This window comes from Pseudochaenichthys georgianus, unplaced genomic scaffold (assembly GCF_902827115.2).
Source record: "Pseudochaenichthys georgianus unplaced genomic scaffold, fPseGeo1.2 scaffold_1596_arrow_ctg1, whole genome shotgun sequence".
Classification (NCBI taxonomy): Eukaryota; Metazoa; Chordata; class Actinopteri; order Perciformes; family Channichthyidae; genus Pseudochaenichthys; species Pseudochaenichthys georgianus.
Window position 1 is genome coordinate 6,539 of NW_027262421.1, and position 18,856 is coordinate 25,394.

General features: G+C 39.1%; 1 protein-coding gene across 1 annotated transcript; it reads left to right on the forward strand.

Annotated features, from left to right (window-relative positions):
- The first annotated feature begins 12,570 nt into the window (after positions 1-12,570).
- On the forward strand, positions 12,571-16,053 carry LOC117441245 (alkaline ceramidase 1-like). Its single transcript, XM_034077447.2, has 6 exons — positions 12,571-12,684; positions 12,890-13,004; positions 13,469-13,607; positions 14,684-14,821; positions 14,912-15,049; positions 15,590-16,053. The coding sequence occupies exons 1-6, from the start codon at positions 12,592-12,594 to the stop codon at positions 15,765-15,767; spliced, it is 801 nt and encodes a 266-aa protein (XP_033933338.1). The 5' UTR covers positions 12,571-12,591; the 3' UTR covers positions 15,768-16,053.
- The last annotated feature ends 2,803 nt before the right edge of the window (positions 16,054-18,856 follow it).

Here is an 18,856-nt window from a genome sequence, read left to right on the forward strand (position 1 = left end):
ACTACACAAGTGTTCTTAAAAAGAAAACTGCTTCCACTCGAGATTGAATGAATGACGTTTGAGTAAGTACTGACTAAACTTCTTTACTCAAGTGAAAGTAAAGAGGCTTTGAAGTGTACTTCAGTAAAAAGTACCCATAACTACCAGCTGCTTTAAAGAGTACCTGACCTCCATTTATATTAACAGAACAAAATGTCATTGTTAGCTAATGAATGTTTCCATGCTGAACACGGCAACATGACAACGTTTCCATTGGTCGCTCTTTTTAGAGAAGACCAGGAAGTGATGGATACACGGATCGTGATCCAACCAATAGGCACGCAGTGACTCTAAAGAATAATGATCACGCACCCAACACACATTCAGACTAAAGGAACCAGCTGTTTGGAAAATGAGAGAAGTAGAAAGTACAGGTATTTGGGTTCAACATGTGAGAAGTAGAAAGTACAGGTATTTGAGTTCAACATGAGAGAAGTAGAAAGTACAGGTATTTGAGTTCAACATGTGAGAAGTAGAAAGTACAGGTATTTGGGTTCAACATGTAAGAAGTAGAAAGTACAGGTATTTGAGTTCAACATGAGAGAAGTAGAAAGTACAGGTATTTGAGTTCAACATGTGAGAAGTAGAAAGTACAGGTATTTGAGTTCAACATGTGAGAAGTAGAAAGTACAGGTATTTGAGTTCAACATGTGAGAAGTAGAAAGTACAGGTATTTGAGTTCAACATGTGAAAGTAGAAAGTACAGGTATTTGGTTCAACATGTAAGAAGTAGAAAGTACAGGTATTTGTGTTCAACATGTAAGAAGTAGAAAGTACAGGTATTTGAGTTCAACATGTGAGAAGTAGAAAGTACAGGTATTTGAGTTCAACATGTAAGAAGTAGAAAGTACAGGTATTTGAGTTCAACATGTAAGAAGTAGAAAGTACAGGTATTTGGGTTCAACATGTAAGAAGTAGAAAGTACAGGTATTTGAGTTCAACATGTGAGAAGTAGAAACTGTACGTATTTTACTTAAATAAACTATTTTTGACCTTCATCAGTCAAGTCAATACGTTAATGAATGTCAGTACTTCACATAGACCACTATAAATATGCAGTAAATAAAGGTAATTTCATTAGTCAGGTAACCAGGAACTAAAAAAAGAAACTGCTGTAAATATTGTGTAAAATTGTATTCTCCATATATTTCTACTCCACTAGATTTGAGGAAAACACTGTATTTTGTACTCATTTCTTCTTTAACATAAAATAACATGATACGCTTTTTCGACATGTGGCAGTATTGCTCTACTATCTACCCACTAACTCTTGGTAATTTGCTCATTTTGCACTAGTATTTTATTCTACAATAACTTACTCAACTCAACTTTGACAAACTAGAGAATTATAATAATATATAACAACACAAATAGAACTTTTACTTAAGTAACACTTTCAATTCAGAGCTTTCACTACCACAATATTTTCATTTCCCATGAGTAAAGGAAGTACTTCACACACCACTGGATACGCAGTAAATACAGGTCAGGTAACCAGGCAGTAAAGCAGCAGACAGTGTAGCGACAGGGACACCAGAAGTCTCACACACTTCAGCTCCAGTTACCAGTAATGCGGGTTTGAGTGTTACACCAGGACTCATCTGACAGTAGTTCCCACTAATCCCACCGCATCATTACAATCTGAAGTATTTCCTGCTGCGAGTTGAGTAACTTGACTTACTCCGAAGAATGCGTCTCAATTCTCTGGAAGCTACTTCAGATATTTAACCATTTGCTCATAAGAGAAGAGACATTTATATCCACTGCTGTTGCTAAACGCAAAGCAGGAGTGTTATTAAAGTGGAGTGTGTGTCCACTGCTGGAACTGGTGTTCACGATCATATCCATGTTAGAAGAATGGAAGCAAACACAGCGAGGATAACTTCTGTTCTACATCAAACACGAGAGCTTTTCTCACAGTGTCATCCCTGTTTGCAATCACTGTCTGTTTCCCACAGTAACACACTCAAGATGAGGAGATTATATAGCAATTGCAGCACTTTAAACCATTTAAAGACTGATTAAGGGTCAGTAAAAACCGGCCTCCTGGTAGCTTTATAGCCTCAGTAAAACAACAACAACATGGATCACATGATAGGATTACCTGAAGTGAACATTACACACTCACATCTCAAAACCACCAGCAATTGTTCTTTAATTAAACAAATGATAGACTGTACCTGGGCTTGGTTGGATCCATTTTGTTTCACACAGTCATCTTGGTTTCTATTGGCGTTCTCCTCTCCGTGTGATCGGTTCCTCCCTCTCGTTTCCTTTCACCTGCACCATGCCCTCTGCAACTGGCCCGACGGGAACAACCTGATCCTGCAGCCGACAAATCAGCGCTCAGGGCCGGTTAAGGTGTCGCAGTTAGTGAGGAGGAGGAGGAGGAGGAGGTGCCCGGCTTTGTTGCAATATGATTATTGTGGCACGTCAATCAGACTGATTGATAGCCCTGGGCAAATGTTAGGAAACAGTTTCAAGCAGGTTGAGGCGCGTGGCGCAGTGGGTTGTGCGCTGGTGTTCGGATCAGGGGAGCACAGGTTCAAACCCCGCTGCAGTCAGCATGTCGTTGTGTCCCTGAGACACTTCACCCCGAAGTGCTCCTGTGATGATTGACCACAGTATTGAGTATGCAAGTCGCTTTGGATAAAAGCGACTAACAAGTGACATGCCATGTAATGATTAACAGTCTTAAGCAGCAGGGTTTTATTTGTCTGCACAACTGGAAATGACGCATTGATATGAACTTGATAATCTGGTGTCTGACAGTAAAAGCAAAGTAGAGCAGTGATCGCAGGTAACATGAGGAGAGTTATGGGAAGTGGACGAGCTTAATAAAGGTTGATACAAAACAGTGGAATATGTAGCATTCATTACAAAAGTTATTCAATATATAACGCTCCATTTACAAAAGTAAATAAATTGTGATGCATTCACGTGGAAGCAGCAATATGTTGGAGTATTGAAGTTATTATATCAGACAGTGACCATTATTGCATCCAGAAGCCTCATTTTTCTAATTGAAAATAACTTTTTAAAATGTTATTTTTTATTAAGGAGTGTCTGTATCTTAAAAAAAAAGATATTAAAGCAATGTCGTTAAACAGTTAAGTCATGTTGATTAGAAAAACAAGTTGCTTCGTGTTGAGTTTATCTTGGGACACACACACACACACACACACACACACACACACACACACACACACACACACACACACACCACACACACACACCCCACACACACACACAACAAACACACACCACCACACACACACACACACACACACCACACACACACCACACACACCACCAATTTCCTTTACATTTATATTAACAGTTTCAGATAGGCATAGGCTATATAAAATATACTTCATATATACAGTTCGACTCATACATTTATGTTTGTTATAATACAGTTTGATACAGGGTAGAAGTGCAAAGGAGTGACACGTCTTCAGTCTGAGGGAGTGAGTTATATATCTGTCTGCATGCTGAGACTGGTATGATACGGTTGACTTTGCAGAGGCGGACTGAGACGGGCGTGTCCGGTTTTCTCTCACAGTTGAACGCTTAATGGTCCGACGATGGGGCTTAAAAGAATGCCAGTGGCTCACGCTAAGTAGGAACTACCAACTTCCTTAATTTGTTTTTGTTCCCATAACACTTTTAAGGAAGAATGATTCAACAATGTGACCAGGAACTAAAATTAAAACATTACTAGTTAACTGAATGGTTCAGACTGAGCACTTCCCTCCCTAAAAACAAACAAAAGTGAATAATGAAGTAGTAGCTTAATAGACCTAACAATGTGATATAGAAATGGATAACTAGTTCTGTTCAATGAAAAATGCCACATGATTATGATTCAGTAAAGAATGCCGCTGTCAACACTCAATCCTGAATGCATGTGGTAGAATAAAAACGCCACTATGAAATCATACATACATGCCCTCATATTTTCAAATACAAACTGTACAACAAAAGATAATCAGCACGTCTTAAAGAAGCTTTACTCACTTCGTTTGACATTTTGGGAAATACTCTTAGTGGATATCTTGCAGGGAGTAAGATGAGAATAGTTTTTTGTGTGGTTGTATGGTGAATAAGCTGTAGCCTGTTAGCTTAGCCAGCTGTTAGCTTAGCCAGCCTGTTAGCTTATCGAAGCAAACAACGGGAAACAGCACAATGCTTCAACACAAGAAATATTTCCGGAGTGTAATTGCAGTGATAAACATCTTCATGGAATAGAGAACCGCAGTGACGCGTCCTAAACCCGGAAGTAAGTTAGCATTTGTACCACGTCCGGTTCCTTCGAGGAAAAGCAACGGGATCTCTCCATAGGATTTTGGAAAATAGCTGGAAATAATGTCTGTGGTTGAGACAAAGTGAAGAGAGACGGATCACGTTTTGTTCTACGACATTAAATCCATCACCATCATGGTACCAAGTGGCTGAATAGGACTACAAAGTTGTCCAGGACGTTTTACGTCATTACACCGAACACGTAAACACTCCCGCTAAATTAGTTTGCCCTGTTCTGCTTGAAAGCAAGTCCCTGCCTCCTGCAAACTGTTCAACAAAACACTTCAACTCGTACCATTAACAATCTGTATGTTTGTATATGGATCTTAAGTTGGCGTTGACGTTGAAGCCAGCAACCCTGCTGTAGTTCCTTTATTCTTTCACACACAGTGACGTCACGAGCTACCCACAATGCAACGCGTATATATATATATATATATATATATATATATATATATATATATATATAAATACGCCATTTCCTGGAGGTGCAAATATCCTGGAGGTGCTAATATAAACAGCTAGCTAACGTAGCCAGGCAGAGCGCACTAGGTTTTTTTTTCTGAATTAACGACCGAAGAAATCGCTGCATGTCTTCGGATTACATCTCTGGACTTGAGGGGTGTGCTCTAGGTCGTTACCAGCGTAAACTAGAGCTGTGTGGGTTGTCGGATCGCCCTTACAGACGGCCTGCAGATGTATGGAAAAACGACTCTCGAAAGTGGCCTTCGTCGATTTTGGCTGCATCTACGTCTAATTTCTGGAAACACCAGGTGAATACCCCACTTGTCACAATAATATTATCATGCCATTGCATATATGTGGTATTTTAGAGTTGACTAGATATTGATTAAGGCAATAGACTATGATATTCTGCTTGCACCTCGCGTGAAATGGCGGATACCGGAAGTACAGTGTCGCCCTCGGCCCAATACCCGTATGTGTGTGTGAAACAATAGCATAACGTTAGCATTTTGCTTCTTGCGACTAGATTTATGCTTCGAAAATTCTAAAAGTAGGATAGACATGTGGATATTATCCGGCTGAACAAAACGTGATCCGTCTCTTAAATGTGTGTCAACCACAGACCTTATTTCCAGCTATTTTCCCAAAATCCTATGGAGAAATTGCATTGCGTTTTTGACGAAGGAACCGGAAGGAGTTCACATCCGGTTTTAGGATGCGTCACTGCGGTTCTCTATAGTTTGGGATTTTAGGAGAATATACATTTTAACTTTGTGGGAGAGAGTACTATAGGTGCCAGATTCTACAGGTGCGCCATAGAGAGGATCCTGACCGTTGCAACGCCCTCAACCGTAAGGCTTTACAGAGGGTGGTGAAAACTGCACAGCACATCACCAGGACGGAGCTGCCATCCATGGAGGACCCTTACTCCCAGCGGCTCAGGAAGAAAGCCCTCAGGGTTATCAAAGACCCCCATCACCCCAGCCACAAACTGTTCTGTCTGCTGCATCAGGACTAACACCACCAGAACCCAGGGACAGTTTCATCCCACATAAGTCTTTCTTCTGATGTCTTGTTATTGCACTGTTGAGGAACCTGCGATCTAAGATTTTCAAACATTTCATAACGACACCGTAGTTGTGTATATGTTAATAAACCTTTGAATCTTGAATTGAGACAGCTACTGCTCCCAGACCAGGGGTCTGTACTACGAAGCTGGTTCAACCTAACCTGGATATGTTTGAGTTAGCCGGTTGGCCTAATCCAAAACATACGCGCTCTCGCTAAGCTGTACTACGACGCTGGTTATCAAGTGGATCGCTCAAGCCAGCCGTGTCCTATCTAGTTAGGTGCGCGTTCACATGAAAGGGGTGGTATTTGGAGCATTCGACCAATCACAAACATGGAGAAGCGTACTGACAGTGCAGCGTCATACTTCCTGAATGAAAAGTGAACTTTAATACTAGTCAAATAGGAAGAAGTTAAACTTTAAACATCCATGACTTAAACACTTGATCAGGATCAAAGCCACAGAGCTGCACCTGCAAGGTGAACACAGCTGGGAACAGAACACGTGTTTGAATGCGTACATTAACAGGTTTATGATATCACTGCCCCGTCTAAAACACGATCTGACTTCAATTACATTTGACTCGAGTGTTTCGTCAACTTATGTGTTGCTTAAAATAATACTTCTGCATACAGTATGTGACACTGTGAGTGTGCACGGCCAGATACGGCTCAGCTGACTCAGATAATAAAATATATTATACATTATGAAGTGATATGCCGCGGACTGTACTTAATGTACTCTGATCCGGTTACTTATGTTGTGGCCGATATTTAAGTAAGCTTTCTTAACGCTAATGTTATATAGTCAGATTGCTCTGAAGATGGGAGGTGATATTCTATTAATTTTCACGTTCACACAGTCAGTTGATTTTTGCCGGCCGTCTTTCCTGCAACGGCAGTTTTTCTGTATTTCCTTTCTCCTGTAATATAACTTGATCGCTTTAAAACTCTGCTCTGATTGGTCAGCAGGCGGTGCTTTCACTGAGTTGATCTCTTATCCTGGAACCTATCCTGCTCCGGAATCGGCTAGCCACTCAGTTACCATGGAGATCTAGCCCGCTAAGAAGTGAACCAGCGTCGTAGGACCGGAAAACCCAGAGTTTCCCTGAGGTTAGCTCGCTAAGCGAAATCCGGCTTCGTAGTACAGGCCTCAGGTTAGCCGTTCAGCATAAGTTACCATGGAGGTCTAGCCCAAGCCCCCAGGAAGTGCGCCGGAAAATATTCGTTGTGTCCAACGGTGGTAGGCCTACTACAATTTCCATATCAGTCCGTGACGTCACTGGGCCCGCAAAGACTTTTCCCCATTGACTAACACGGGGAAAGAGACGTCTTTAAAGCAGCGGATACTTTTTAAAAACTAAATACCCAGTATGAACTATTTTATAGCCCTTATTAGAATCACTAGGTCCTTAAAGTTGTAAAATGCACTAAAAGCCGAATCTAGATTTATTTTCTGTCTCCATTCATTCTACTGAGCCGAGAGTGGAGCTCGGGGGGCGGGGCTTAAGGGGCGCATGCTCTGTGTGCGCACATATGGGTTCTTCTGCTCTGAAAGCTAGGCATGCTGGGTAATCTGACGTTTTGCTCTCTCAGAAGTTGGGCCATTTTGTCATCATGCGCCAATGAGCAGCTCTCATAGGAAAGAATGAGACGCCGCCTCCCACGCTGTATCCAGTCTTATTATACATCCATGATCTAGTCCGGTAAGAAGAGAACCCAGTGTCGTAGACCGGAAACCCAGAGTTTTCCTTGAAGTTAGTTCGCTAAGCGAAAATCCGGCTTGTAGTACAGGCCTCTGTTGCTGTGATCAGTCTGTTCCATATCACTCGTTTATGTTTATGATATAAAAATATTAGATTCCTGACATGTAACAATTAAATGAATTTTACTGGGGTGGCCAGGCTGGGGCCAGTTATTTAATGAGAGGGGCACAATAAAAGCGGTTTAAAAAGACACTTGTAATTGTGTAAAATAAACATAAAATACAGTAATTGGTATTTACTGGGGTCTCGTAAAGGTATTTGTTTTAGTAAATGTAAGTTATAGTCCTTTGGTCAGTGTTACGGGGGCACTGGCCCCTGTTGCCCCCCCCCCCCTAGAACCGCCCCTGGCTGTTAAATCACTCGAATACTCGAGATTTCTGTAAAATACTTTTTACCTCACTTGATGAGAGCTATCAACAAATATTGTCTTAGTTGTCATAATAACAGTTTTTCCATTAAATGCCAACATTTTAAATGAGGTAACAAAGCGAACCCATTCCAGACATATTATAAAAATGTGTCGTAAAACTGTGAAGTTACACATTTTTTTGTGTGAAACCGCTCAGTGAACTACAGGTCTCTGGTCTCGCACAATACATCATCACAAAGACGGCCGTCACGTTAGCAAATTTCACCTGTTTCTTTCAGAATGAGAATAAAAGTATAAAACGAGGTGAACATCACTACAAGTCTGGACACGTTGAGAGCTGGACATACACGAAAGGGGAGTTAGTCGGTTCTGTAAGAGCAGCGGGACCGGCTTTACAAGGTTTCGGTGAGTAATATGAGTGCAATGTGTAACGTTAATGTCAGCTAGCTAACATTAGCTAACAAGGTACACTAACGTGTTTTGTTTTAGTAACTAGTTTTCTCCTTAAGAACTTTGTGGTCTCTGTGTATGCTGTGGATTACATTAGTGTTCACAAGAACAAGGTACACTCCCGTGTTTTGTTTTAGTTGCTCTTCAGATTGAAGCAGCCAGTTTATATCGACTATACTGTATGTGTGATCTCCTTTTACATCTCGTTGTGTCATTTGAGTTTATTTGCTGTGTGTAGATTCAAGGGTTTTGGTTATCTAGGCACAGCTGTGTGTGACTCCCTCGGGTACACTGGTATGTGTTTTCCTATGTAGAGAGCATTGATTAATTAATAAACTACACACTGAGTCTAGATCCTGACCACATCCTTTTTATTGTTGATCAAATGTTTTTCAAAAATGTATTCATACACATTTAGAAAATACAATGTACAATCACAACCAGTACAACACACAATACAAAAAATACAGAAAAAACAAACATAACAACAATCAGACAAGAGGACAAAAACTATGGGAAATAACCCCTCCCACCCCAGATCCGGACCATCCTTGTATTATTGCTCATTCAATCTATTATAGCATGCTAACAAACATGGTACTTACTTTATTTGTACAGATCTGCATGGAGACGATGGCGCGATGCAGAGCGCTGTCTGTGATTGTGCACGGGGGATGTACAAATGCAGCCACGCTGCAGCATTGGCAGATCAGCTCCACAGATGTTGAGTGCCAGTGGAGGAAGCCTGGCACTTCCAAAGTAGTCCAGCCGGTGTCTCAACTTTACCAACAGTGAGAGGAGACATACACAATCGCCAGAGACATCGCCAATCAGGATGTAGACTGGTTCAGGTCTGCACTGAGGGGCGCACAGTGTGGCATGGCATGCTTTTGTCACCTGAGCCAGAGCCGCGGCCTCAACATCAGGCCATTGTCACCGTGCCGGAGCTGATGAAGGGGCATGGGGGTCGGGGGCTTGAGGCAATTCTTGCCTCAATGCGACTGAGCAGAGACCAGCAAGCTGCCATCCAGACAGTGAAGTGTCCACCATCATTATACATGATGGTGTATATAGGATATATATATATATATATATATTTGTATACATATCTGTAATTGTATAATTTTTATTTGATTTAAAAGTCTTTTTGATCTCTGGTCTATAAACACAAACTGAGTAAGATTGACAATAAAGTTGACTTTGAAAAATATATTTATTCTTTATGAAAATAGTTGACTGTTGGAGAAATGAATTGATTTGATTTTCTGAAGTTAATTTAACTTTGGCGACCATGTAAGGTCATTATTAAAAAGGTACAATCAATTTGTTAGGGTTGACTAAAATAATGATAAACATTTCATTTGGATAATTTACTGACAGAATAAGAAACTCAATAATGCTCTACTCACCTGTTCCTTTTTATAAAGTGAAACAGTTGAAACGATAGATTTTAGTAAACTTAAAAACAACCTTCTCCAAAAGCTATCAAGGAATATACCGAATACTTGTTTTAGAACTTTATTTTTATATAAATAGTTTGAATGATCCATAATTGACAGAAGCTTGTGTTTACACTGACCTGTTACTCATATATTAATGTCTTTAACATTGGAGGGAATAAATCAGTTATGAGATCTTCTTCTTTTCTTCGCTTTAATTACGAGTCGCAACCACTTGGAGCATTATCGCCTGTGACATCACTTACGTGAGCCAGAATGGGATTTGGGATTTGTAGTCTTTGTAGTCGCGTATTTTTCATAGTCTTATATTTCAACAGTTTACGACAAATGTGACTTTTTTGACATGGAACTTATTGTTTAAGATTGACAAACATATGTGTAGTTCGTGGCACAAACGGATCAAAAGATACGTTTTCTCTCTCCATTGAAGTCAATGTAAATGTTTCGCTTCCGGGGTCCCATGGGCCGGAAGTAGATGGACGTGACTTCGCCTCTCTATTGAGACGATGTGCCGCATATTTCATTTTGATTGGCAAAAACGCTTTTCTTAAAAATCAGATTGATCCAATAGCTGTTGAGAAAGCAGGGAAGGCTATCATCACGGGGGTGTGTTTGCTGTCAATCAAACTGTAACACACGGCGGGTGCTGGTCAAGTGTTAACCAATGAGAGTAACTCACTCACACACACCCCCCCGCGGCCCCCGCCAAACAACAACAACAACGAAAGTCAGTCAATAACGCAGGCGAGGCAGCAGGTTATGGGAAATGGAGGAAACTGAAACTACAGCTAAGAAGAAAAGAAGATGCAAATACAACAAAGACTGGGAAGACACTTACCCGTGGGTGAAGCCAGTGCAGGGCGACTCTCAGAGAGTTGTTTGCAATCTTTGCAAGAGTAATTTTTCAATTTCACATGGCGTTGAATACGACGTAAAAGACACCGAGAATGCGATTATCACAAGAAACGTATCGCTCATAAAGAGACATCCCACTCTATGGAGACATTCCTACTCAAACCAAAAAACGATGGCCACTCAGACAAGGTAACAGCAGCAGAAATAACCAGTGTTTACCACAGTGCAACACTCCCAACCATACCGGTCAAATGACTGTGACTGTGACAAGCTAGCGCCGACCATTTTTCCAGACTCTGAGATAGTAAAGAAAATGTCATGTGGTCGTACAAAAGCAGCGTCCATAATAACAGATGTGCTTTCCCCTGCCTCTTTGGAGAGTTGTTTGACAGAGTTAAAGACACCAGTGGTTCTTGGTGACAACATAGCCCACACACTGTGGGCAACCTGTTGTTGCTGTGATGGACAAAACTGAAAGCTATTTTATTTTATGTATTATGTTTTTGTTCCCTCCTAGCCAGTTTTGATTTGTACTTATTGTTTTATTTTATCTATTAATTTATGTTGTGCCTAATTTGACAGGTAATACACTAGTTGAATTAGGAAGATGCATTTCTAAACACTTGAAGTGAATAATGCCTGCTGCCTTGGTTAGCCTTAGTTTACTTTTCTTTATTAAGAGATACGAAATTGTTACTGCATTTTGACTTCACTTTCTGTCATTGTCTATTGGATGCTGTTGAATAAACCAAATGAAACAGAATAGCAATAGAGATTTTTTTTCCCCGGAGGGGGGGGGGGGGGGGCTATTCAGAAGGTGTCCCACATTGTGCCACACAAACATCCTCCTTGTCCCACATTTGGTTTGTTGGGACCTGGTCACCCTACCTCGGGAGCATCTTTGCCCAGCGATGTGAACCCGTTCAGCGTGCTTATCAGTGACGTCACGGTCTCGTACAACAGGCTCGGGAGCTTTTCGATGCACCTGTTGATCCACCTGGAGCAGAGCAACATCGACGGACTGCAGGCTGAGACGGCAACATGGGAGGTAAGATCCAATACTCTATGATAATTACGATATAAGTTACCTTTTTTTTAAACTAAGAACTTACTTTTATCTAGCTGGTTATCACTAGAACAGGTGTGACAGTGCACCTTTCACAATAAATCACTAGAATATTCCTGTTGTTGTTCCTGTAGTGACTGAGAGTGCATATATGGTGATTAGTAGTGAGTTTGTTGTGTCCTTGTAAACCTATAATAATGCATCTTTGATGACATAACTATAATCCAACAAAAGTCAACCTCTGTTTACTTTGTGCTCTGTTAATTAGGGACACCGTATACTATAATAAAATACAACAGCAAAGTTATATTTACAGAGTTTATAATGACATTTTCAGAAATGTGGCAAATACATTGTTTATAATTAATTAATAATAGGTTAAATGTGGTTTTGGACTACATTGTATTTAATTAAATTATCAGAAAGTGTTGCGATTTCTCTTTTTTTCATGAACATTTAAAGGACTATCATAAACGATTATCTTAAACGTTCTGAAAAAGAGTACCATTGCCCTTTTGAATACAAAATACAACTCTGGAAACTGATTTCCATAAACCACTATACAAACACTGACAGCAGTCTCCCTGAGATAGGCTCACTTTATCTGCTGAGGGAACAACTGACATTAATGTATGTAACACTGCAAGCGCTCTAAATACAAATGTAATGAATTATTATATTATTATTATTATGGGTCTGTATTGTTCACGTTCTCTCTGTCTGACAGGTTTCTGCTCCAGTGAAAAGATGGCAGGAGTTTTCTCCTATGAAAGTTCAGAAATCGACTGGTGTGAAGACAACTACAAACAGTCCGAACATATAGTGGAGTACTTCAACACTGTAAGTACAGTATATCACAAAGATGCAGCATTTATGTCAATACATTGTTGAAGTTCTCAGAAGAATATCTATAATCAAGCTAGTAATAATAACATAGTCATAATATTTGTCCTTTCTTAAATAGGAAATCAATGTCTGATATGAATGAGTTGGTTAGTTGATTCATTGTTTTTGCTGATTCATTCATTTTATATTTCCCCTGCAGATTAGCAGCTTTTTCTTCTTCATTATATCTCCCATCATGCTCTATCTTCTGCACCCTTATGCCAAAGAGAGGAACCTGGCGATTCACATGGTCTGGACCATGATGATATTTGTAGGTCAGTTACTCTTCATTTCCTTTATTTTATAATATATGTGTCTCTTTCTCCATTTTAGATACATTGTGTTAGAAACTCAGGGAATAGACTGTTGGTTAGACAACAATTATACTCTGGGACAAAATGTAGAAAGGGAGATTTTGTCATAGTGGCTTTTTGACAATTTTATGGAACAAACCAAACCGTTACTTATTGTTAATGAAAAGAAATGTTAGTTGCAACTCTACTGGCATGTGAAGTAAAATGACCAGTCATTACAAATAAACAATAGAAATGTCAGGATAGTTTGTAAGAATTGTTTGTACCTAAATGCAGTTTTTTGTTCTTTCCTGTCCTATTATTTTAAGACTTATCTTATGAAACAGTGGTTCAAATGATCAAAGACTACTTTTGAAAATGTTTGACTATGTCATTATATGTCTCTGTTTCCCCCTTTAGTAATTTTGTATTCGTCTTTTCTGCAGGGCTCTTCTCGGCGTACTTCCACATGACTCTTAGTTTCGTTGGCCAGATGTTGGATGAGCTGTCCATCCTGTGGGTGTTGGCGATGGTATATGTTGTCTGGTTCCCCCGCAGACTCTTCCCTTTTTTTATTAAAGACAGGTAAAGCAACCGTACAGCAATTTCCAAACAACACACAAGTTGGTCAAAGGTCTTTGTTTCTGTCTTTATTCATCTCCATGTGTTACTATGGACTCACAGACACAAAGCTGAATAATCCTTTAATAAGACAAAAAAAAACAATGAGAGTTCGTTTATGAGGCACGCCACTGTGAAACACAACCTGTACTGTCGTGCAGCCTGTTTGACAGCATCAACTGGAGTCACAAAGAAACAATGTGGAGCTGCAGTCTGCACCTGAAAGTGACATATCGGGACTCTTGCTATTGTAGAGAAAAAAAGCTCCACCCAACCTGTGTAAATATTTCACAACAAGGTAGAGAAAGATGACTGACATTTTGATGAGCATATGAAAAGAATCGCACAGACCTGTTTCGAGAATGTCCAGTTTTTCAAAGTCATGGGTTAGTCCTCCTGAATGAAAGATAACTAAACGATCCCACCAGAAACAGTCACAGAGGTACCAGTGGTCAGAGGGCACCTTTTGCCACTTTCTCTGTAAAGCAGGCAGCTGTTTCAGTGAAAAAGCTCTAAATACTCATTGTACAGTATACCTTCTCGACACCAAACAACAGATATGCAAAGCTAGCAACTAGCCGGTGAACAAAGTGGAAGATTGAGTGGCCGGTGAACCAGATAGTTCCCTCTGGAGTTAGAAGAGACCAAAACAAAGCAAATATTGGTCTTATGATAACCAGACCCTTAACTACTGGGTGTGTAAATAAGTAACAGTTTGTTAACAAGGTAACCAAACAAACTTTGAAATTGTTGATATGGCAAGTTTATGTTCACACCCCCTAACCCCAAAAATCACTTATTGCAGCTTTAAGGAAACAGAACCTTTTAATTTTAAATATTTTGGATAGTTGTGCAGAGGAATTTGAACATATTTCTGCTGTAAGTCATTTCTGAAGCTAAAATTCGGGTGTTTTTTTTATCAACAGCAGCGCATAAGAGTTGTCGTTTATGCAGAACTTCACTTGAAGATACGCTAATTATTTAACCATTTAAACCTTTGACATGCAACTTGTGTGTGTTCTCTGTCTGTTCATTCACAGGTCCACATTTTCAAACCTTGTCCTGGTGATTACTATCGTCTCCACGCTGTCATCCTTTGTCAAACCTACAGCCAACGCCTACGTTTTAAACTGCTTTGGCATTCATATGGTTTACATGCTGGCTGTTGAGATGAAATGGTATGTAAACTGTGGTGCTTTTTAAGCATCTGTCACTGGTTTGGATGCAGCGTTGATTTGTTATGATAACCAGTGTTATCTCTCCCTCAGCTGCACTGACCAGAAGGCTTTGCGTCTCTGCAAGGTGTCGGTGGCTCTGTGGGTGCTCGCTGTCTCCTGCTGGATTAGTGACCGCTTTGGATGCAGCTTTTGGCAGACTCTGAATTTCTGCTACCTGCACGGTATCTGGTAAGTCCTGGCTTACTTGTCTTCTTTTCTTGTGCTTTCCTTTCCTTAACTTTATTTTATTTTGAAATGTTTCCTTTGCAAATACATTCAGTAAAAAACGTACCACCACCTGAACATTTACGACCAAAAACACATCTGCAAAAAACATACTGACAATATCTTTAATTAAACAAAAAAAGATTCTTTTCAAATTTTAATATTTGAAAAAATCAACAGTGACTTAAAGCAGATATACCTGTATTTCACATTTTATTAAGCCACCACCTTCCCTAAACCCTTCATAAAACTACAGTGTTACCTTAGATGTTGGACACAAAATGCACATGTCGCTTTAATGAACACTGCTAATTCATTGTTTGGTGTAAATGTAGCTAATTATTCACTGTATAAAGTTATCTGAGGACATTATCCACTCAGCAAATTAAGTTTAATGAATACAATTAAGTAGTATGCCAACATTATTTCTAAGATAAAGGATTGTTTTTTTTTTTTCTTAATGCATGCTCGTGTGTATTGATCTTCATTATCTGTTTCCTGCAGGCACATTCTGATAGTGATAGCAGTGGCCTATGGCACCACCCTGATAGCTTACCTTGATGCCAGCTATGAGATCCCGTACTCTCTGCCGGTACTGCAGTACTGGCCCTGCGATAGATGGGCTGTTGGAATACCTCACATTGTCCTGAAGGGCACGACCAAAACACAGAAACGGTGCTAACAAAGTCATGTGTAACGTCGGCAGCACATCTGCATTAGCACACTTCATGTGTTCATAGAAGCTTCTTACCTCAAAGACACAATCTGTGAGGAAATAGTCGCATAGAATAATGATAACATAGGATTATGACTAGATCACATAAGATTGTTTTCTGATTCCGTTAAAAGATTGTTTACACTAGCTGGATTACCAAATGGGCCTACTGGGGTCCGAGTTGGGTTGAGTTATGCAGGTGTTAACAGAACTCATTTGCACATTAACGTCTGAAAACAAAGATATGTATATACCTTGCCAGTATAAGAAAGTGCTAAAAATATTTGTGTTGATAATGAAAAGGGGAAGCTTGAGAGAAAAGTGATAAATGATGCACTATATACATTTTTTGAGATCGAACTGTGTTTTATGTCTTTGCCAAGAGGCCCATTGTTTAATATGCCCTCTATTTTTTACATTAATAATCATTGTCGACACAAGGCTATTGCAATTCTTAATCTATGAGACACACAAAGTATTTTTGTATAATCTACAGCATGTTTCAGAGTTTAAATAAATTATATTTGAAATAAAACATTATTTATATGTATCTAATGATGAATAATTTTGATACTGAAGCACATTCGATGATTACTCCAATTGAAACTATATGGAAAATATAAAAACAAAAACTGTTGTGAACAGACCTGGAGGATGTCTGGTGTTAAGAGTTGACTGATATATAACTTATTGATAGACATTTAGTGACTTAAAGACCATAAATTGTCTAATAAAGGAGAACATTTGAGAATTTGTATGTAAGTTTTGGAAGTTAAGAGTCTTTGGCAGTTGAGCATTTTTGTTTGTATATAAATCAATTGCTGTTATTTAATTTGAAGAAATTAATGCACATTTTATTCTTTACATGTTAACATTTTGTTAACATGGATACTATTATTCTTAAGCATGTGGTATTTTATGGTGGTTCCCAGAGGACCGGCATACACTGTCTTTGGAGCAGCATAACCTGAACTGAGTTGTTCAGGTTATGCTGATTATCTTTATCTGTTTATCTTTATGACATTAATTTGATTATTACTAACATTCAAGTCATATCTGTTTCTTGTTTCATTCAGGACCACAACAATCGCTTGCAAATATGTCATATTTGTTACTGAATCATAACTGAACTGCCTTTTCTTCTCTCTCAAAAAGCTCTTGATTTTGGGTTGTTTGAGAATATTCAGGTACATCAGGCCTCTGTTCACATGATCCTTCCTGAAGGATACAAAAGATGCAACAATAGAAAATGCACTCAGGCATTCTCTGGACCTCAATGCTTAAAAGTGACCTCCTGTGGGTGGTGAAGTATTCAAAAGCAGTCAGTGCTTTTTTATAAAAGTAATCCCTAGATGTAAATGGTGACGATATACAAAGAGGGGGGAAAAAGCTGAATTTCATTTCATATGATAAGATCTTAGAATCCTATATTTGTAACTTTTCACCACCTTGTCTATAGATAATAAGTAATAGCTTTACAGTTTGGGATCTCTAGATCAAATGTATTCCAACCAAGGGGTTTGGAAATATATATATTTCTGGAATCACTAAAAATGTTCGGCTTCAGTGATGGCAATGTCAGTCAATTCACCACTTTGGATAGTTGACATTCGTGGTTGCCAGAGGAGGAATCCCCTGACTTTGAATCTACCCCCCCTGCCTGTTGAGGTTTTCACTTGTCACAACTGTGACATCAAAATCTAGTTAAGAGTCAGGCCGCCAGACAACAAATCCAAATTACTTTCATTTCACGATCGCCTGACTTTTTTTCTACTGCCACAAGAAGGTTGATATTTGTGGTTATGGGTGAAATATCTAAACAACGGTTTGATCCTCAGGTCAACATTTTAATTTGTCCAAAACTTTTTTGATGAATACGTTTCATGATAAATCCAATCAACCTCCACTCATGCTTATGGCTAAAATGACAAAGTAACCTGGTCGACATTTTTCTCAGTTTTTCTCAAAGGTTGGTAACCACTATATGTATTACTTCATTGATGTTATGTGCACAATTTTTAAGTTTAAATGAAGGCTTTGAAAGTCAAAGTATGCAATTTTGGGAGATCTTGGTTGATCATGATTTGCATGGATTTACACATTATTCTACAAGTTGGACTTGTTGATAACCATTTTTATGAATATTTACAATAAAACTCTTATATGTGTGAAACCTGTGCGACATGGCTTTATTTTGTATTTCTCCATCTCTTACATTTTGAAAAGGAGGATTTAGAGGTTGACATCTCAATACCAGCGGTGGGACACCCTGGTGTCTGACGGCAAGGTGGGATTTCTTTAACTCACATTTGAGCCGCAGGGGAAGAAAAAGAGGCACGAGAGAGCGATGACCTTCTGTCCCATAGCTGAGGCCTGATAATCTCACATCAAAGTCTGAGCACCACAGAGACCTGACTGCAATGGACCCTCGCTCCCTGACTAAGATTAAACATTTTTTAAACAGACATCATTTTTAGAAGCCATAATAAATGAATTTAGAGATACCAACTTTAAGAAAAAAGTTAACTCAAGGATGCACAATAAATGGCAATTATTTTTATTTGTGTACAAGAAATATGACTTTTAGGGCACAAACAATATAGCTTCTCCAGCAGGTTTTCATGTATCGCTGGTAAACATTAAATACACATACAGAAATGTGCATGGTTTTACTAACACTGAAATTCAAATATGTACTTTTGTCCAGTCATGCAAATAGTATGTAGATGATCAAGGCAAAGTCTAAAACCACAAAAAGGGCCTGCATTCAAAATATAGTCAAATAGTTTGCAGAAAACAAGAAAACCACTTGCTGCAACTAATTTAAATATATAATTTATATAATTGATAAATAAAGCTGTTCAAATATGGAAGTGTTGACTTTGAGTCATTACATTTCCCTCTGAAATTCAGTTGAGTACAACATTGCATTAAATGTAAAAAACTTCAGTCAAGTATCTTAAACTTGCAATTGAATACTATAATTGTGTATTAGTGAGCATTATGATTTTTATAAGAACAGCATTGGCTAGAGATCAATGATACATTGTGAACTT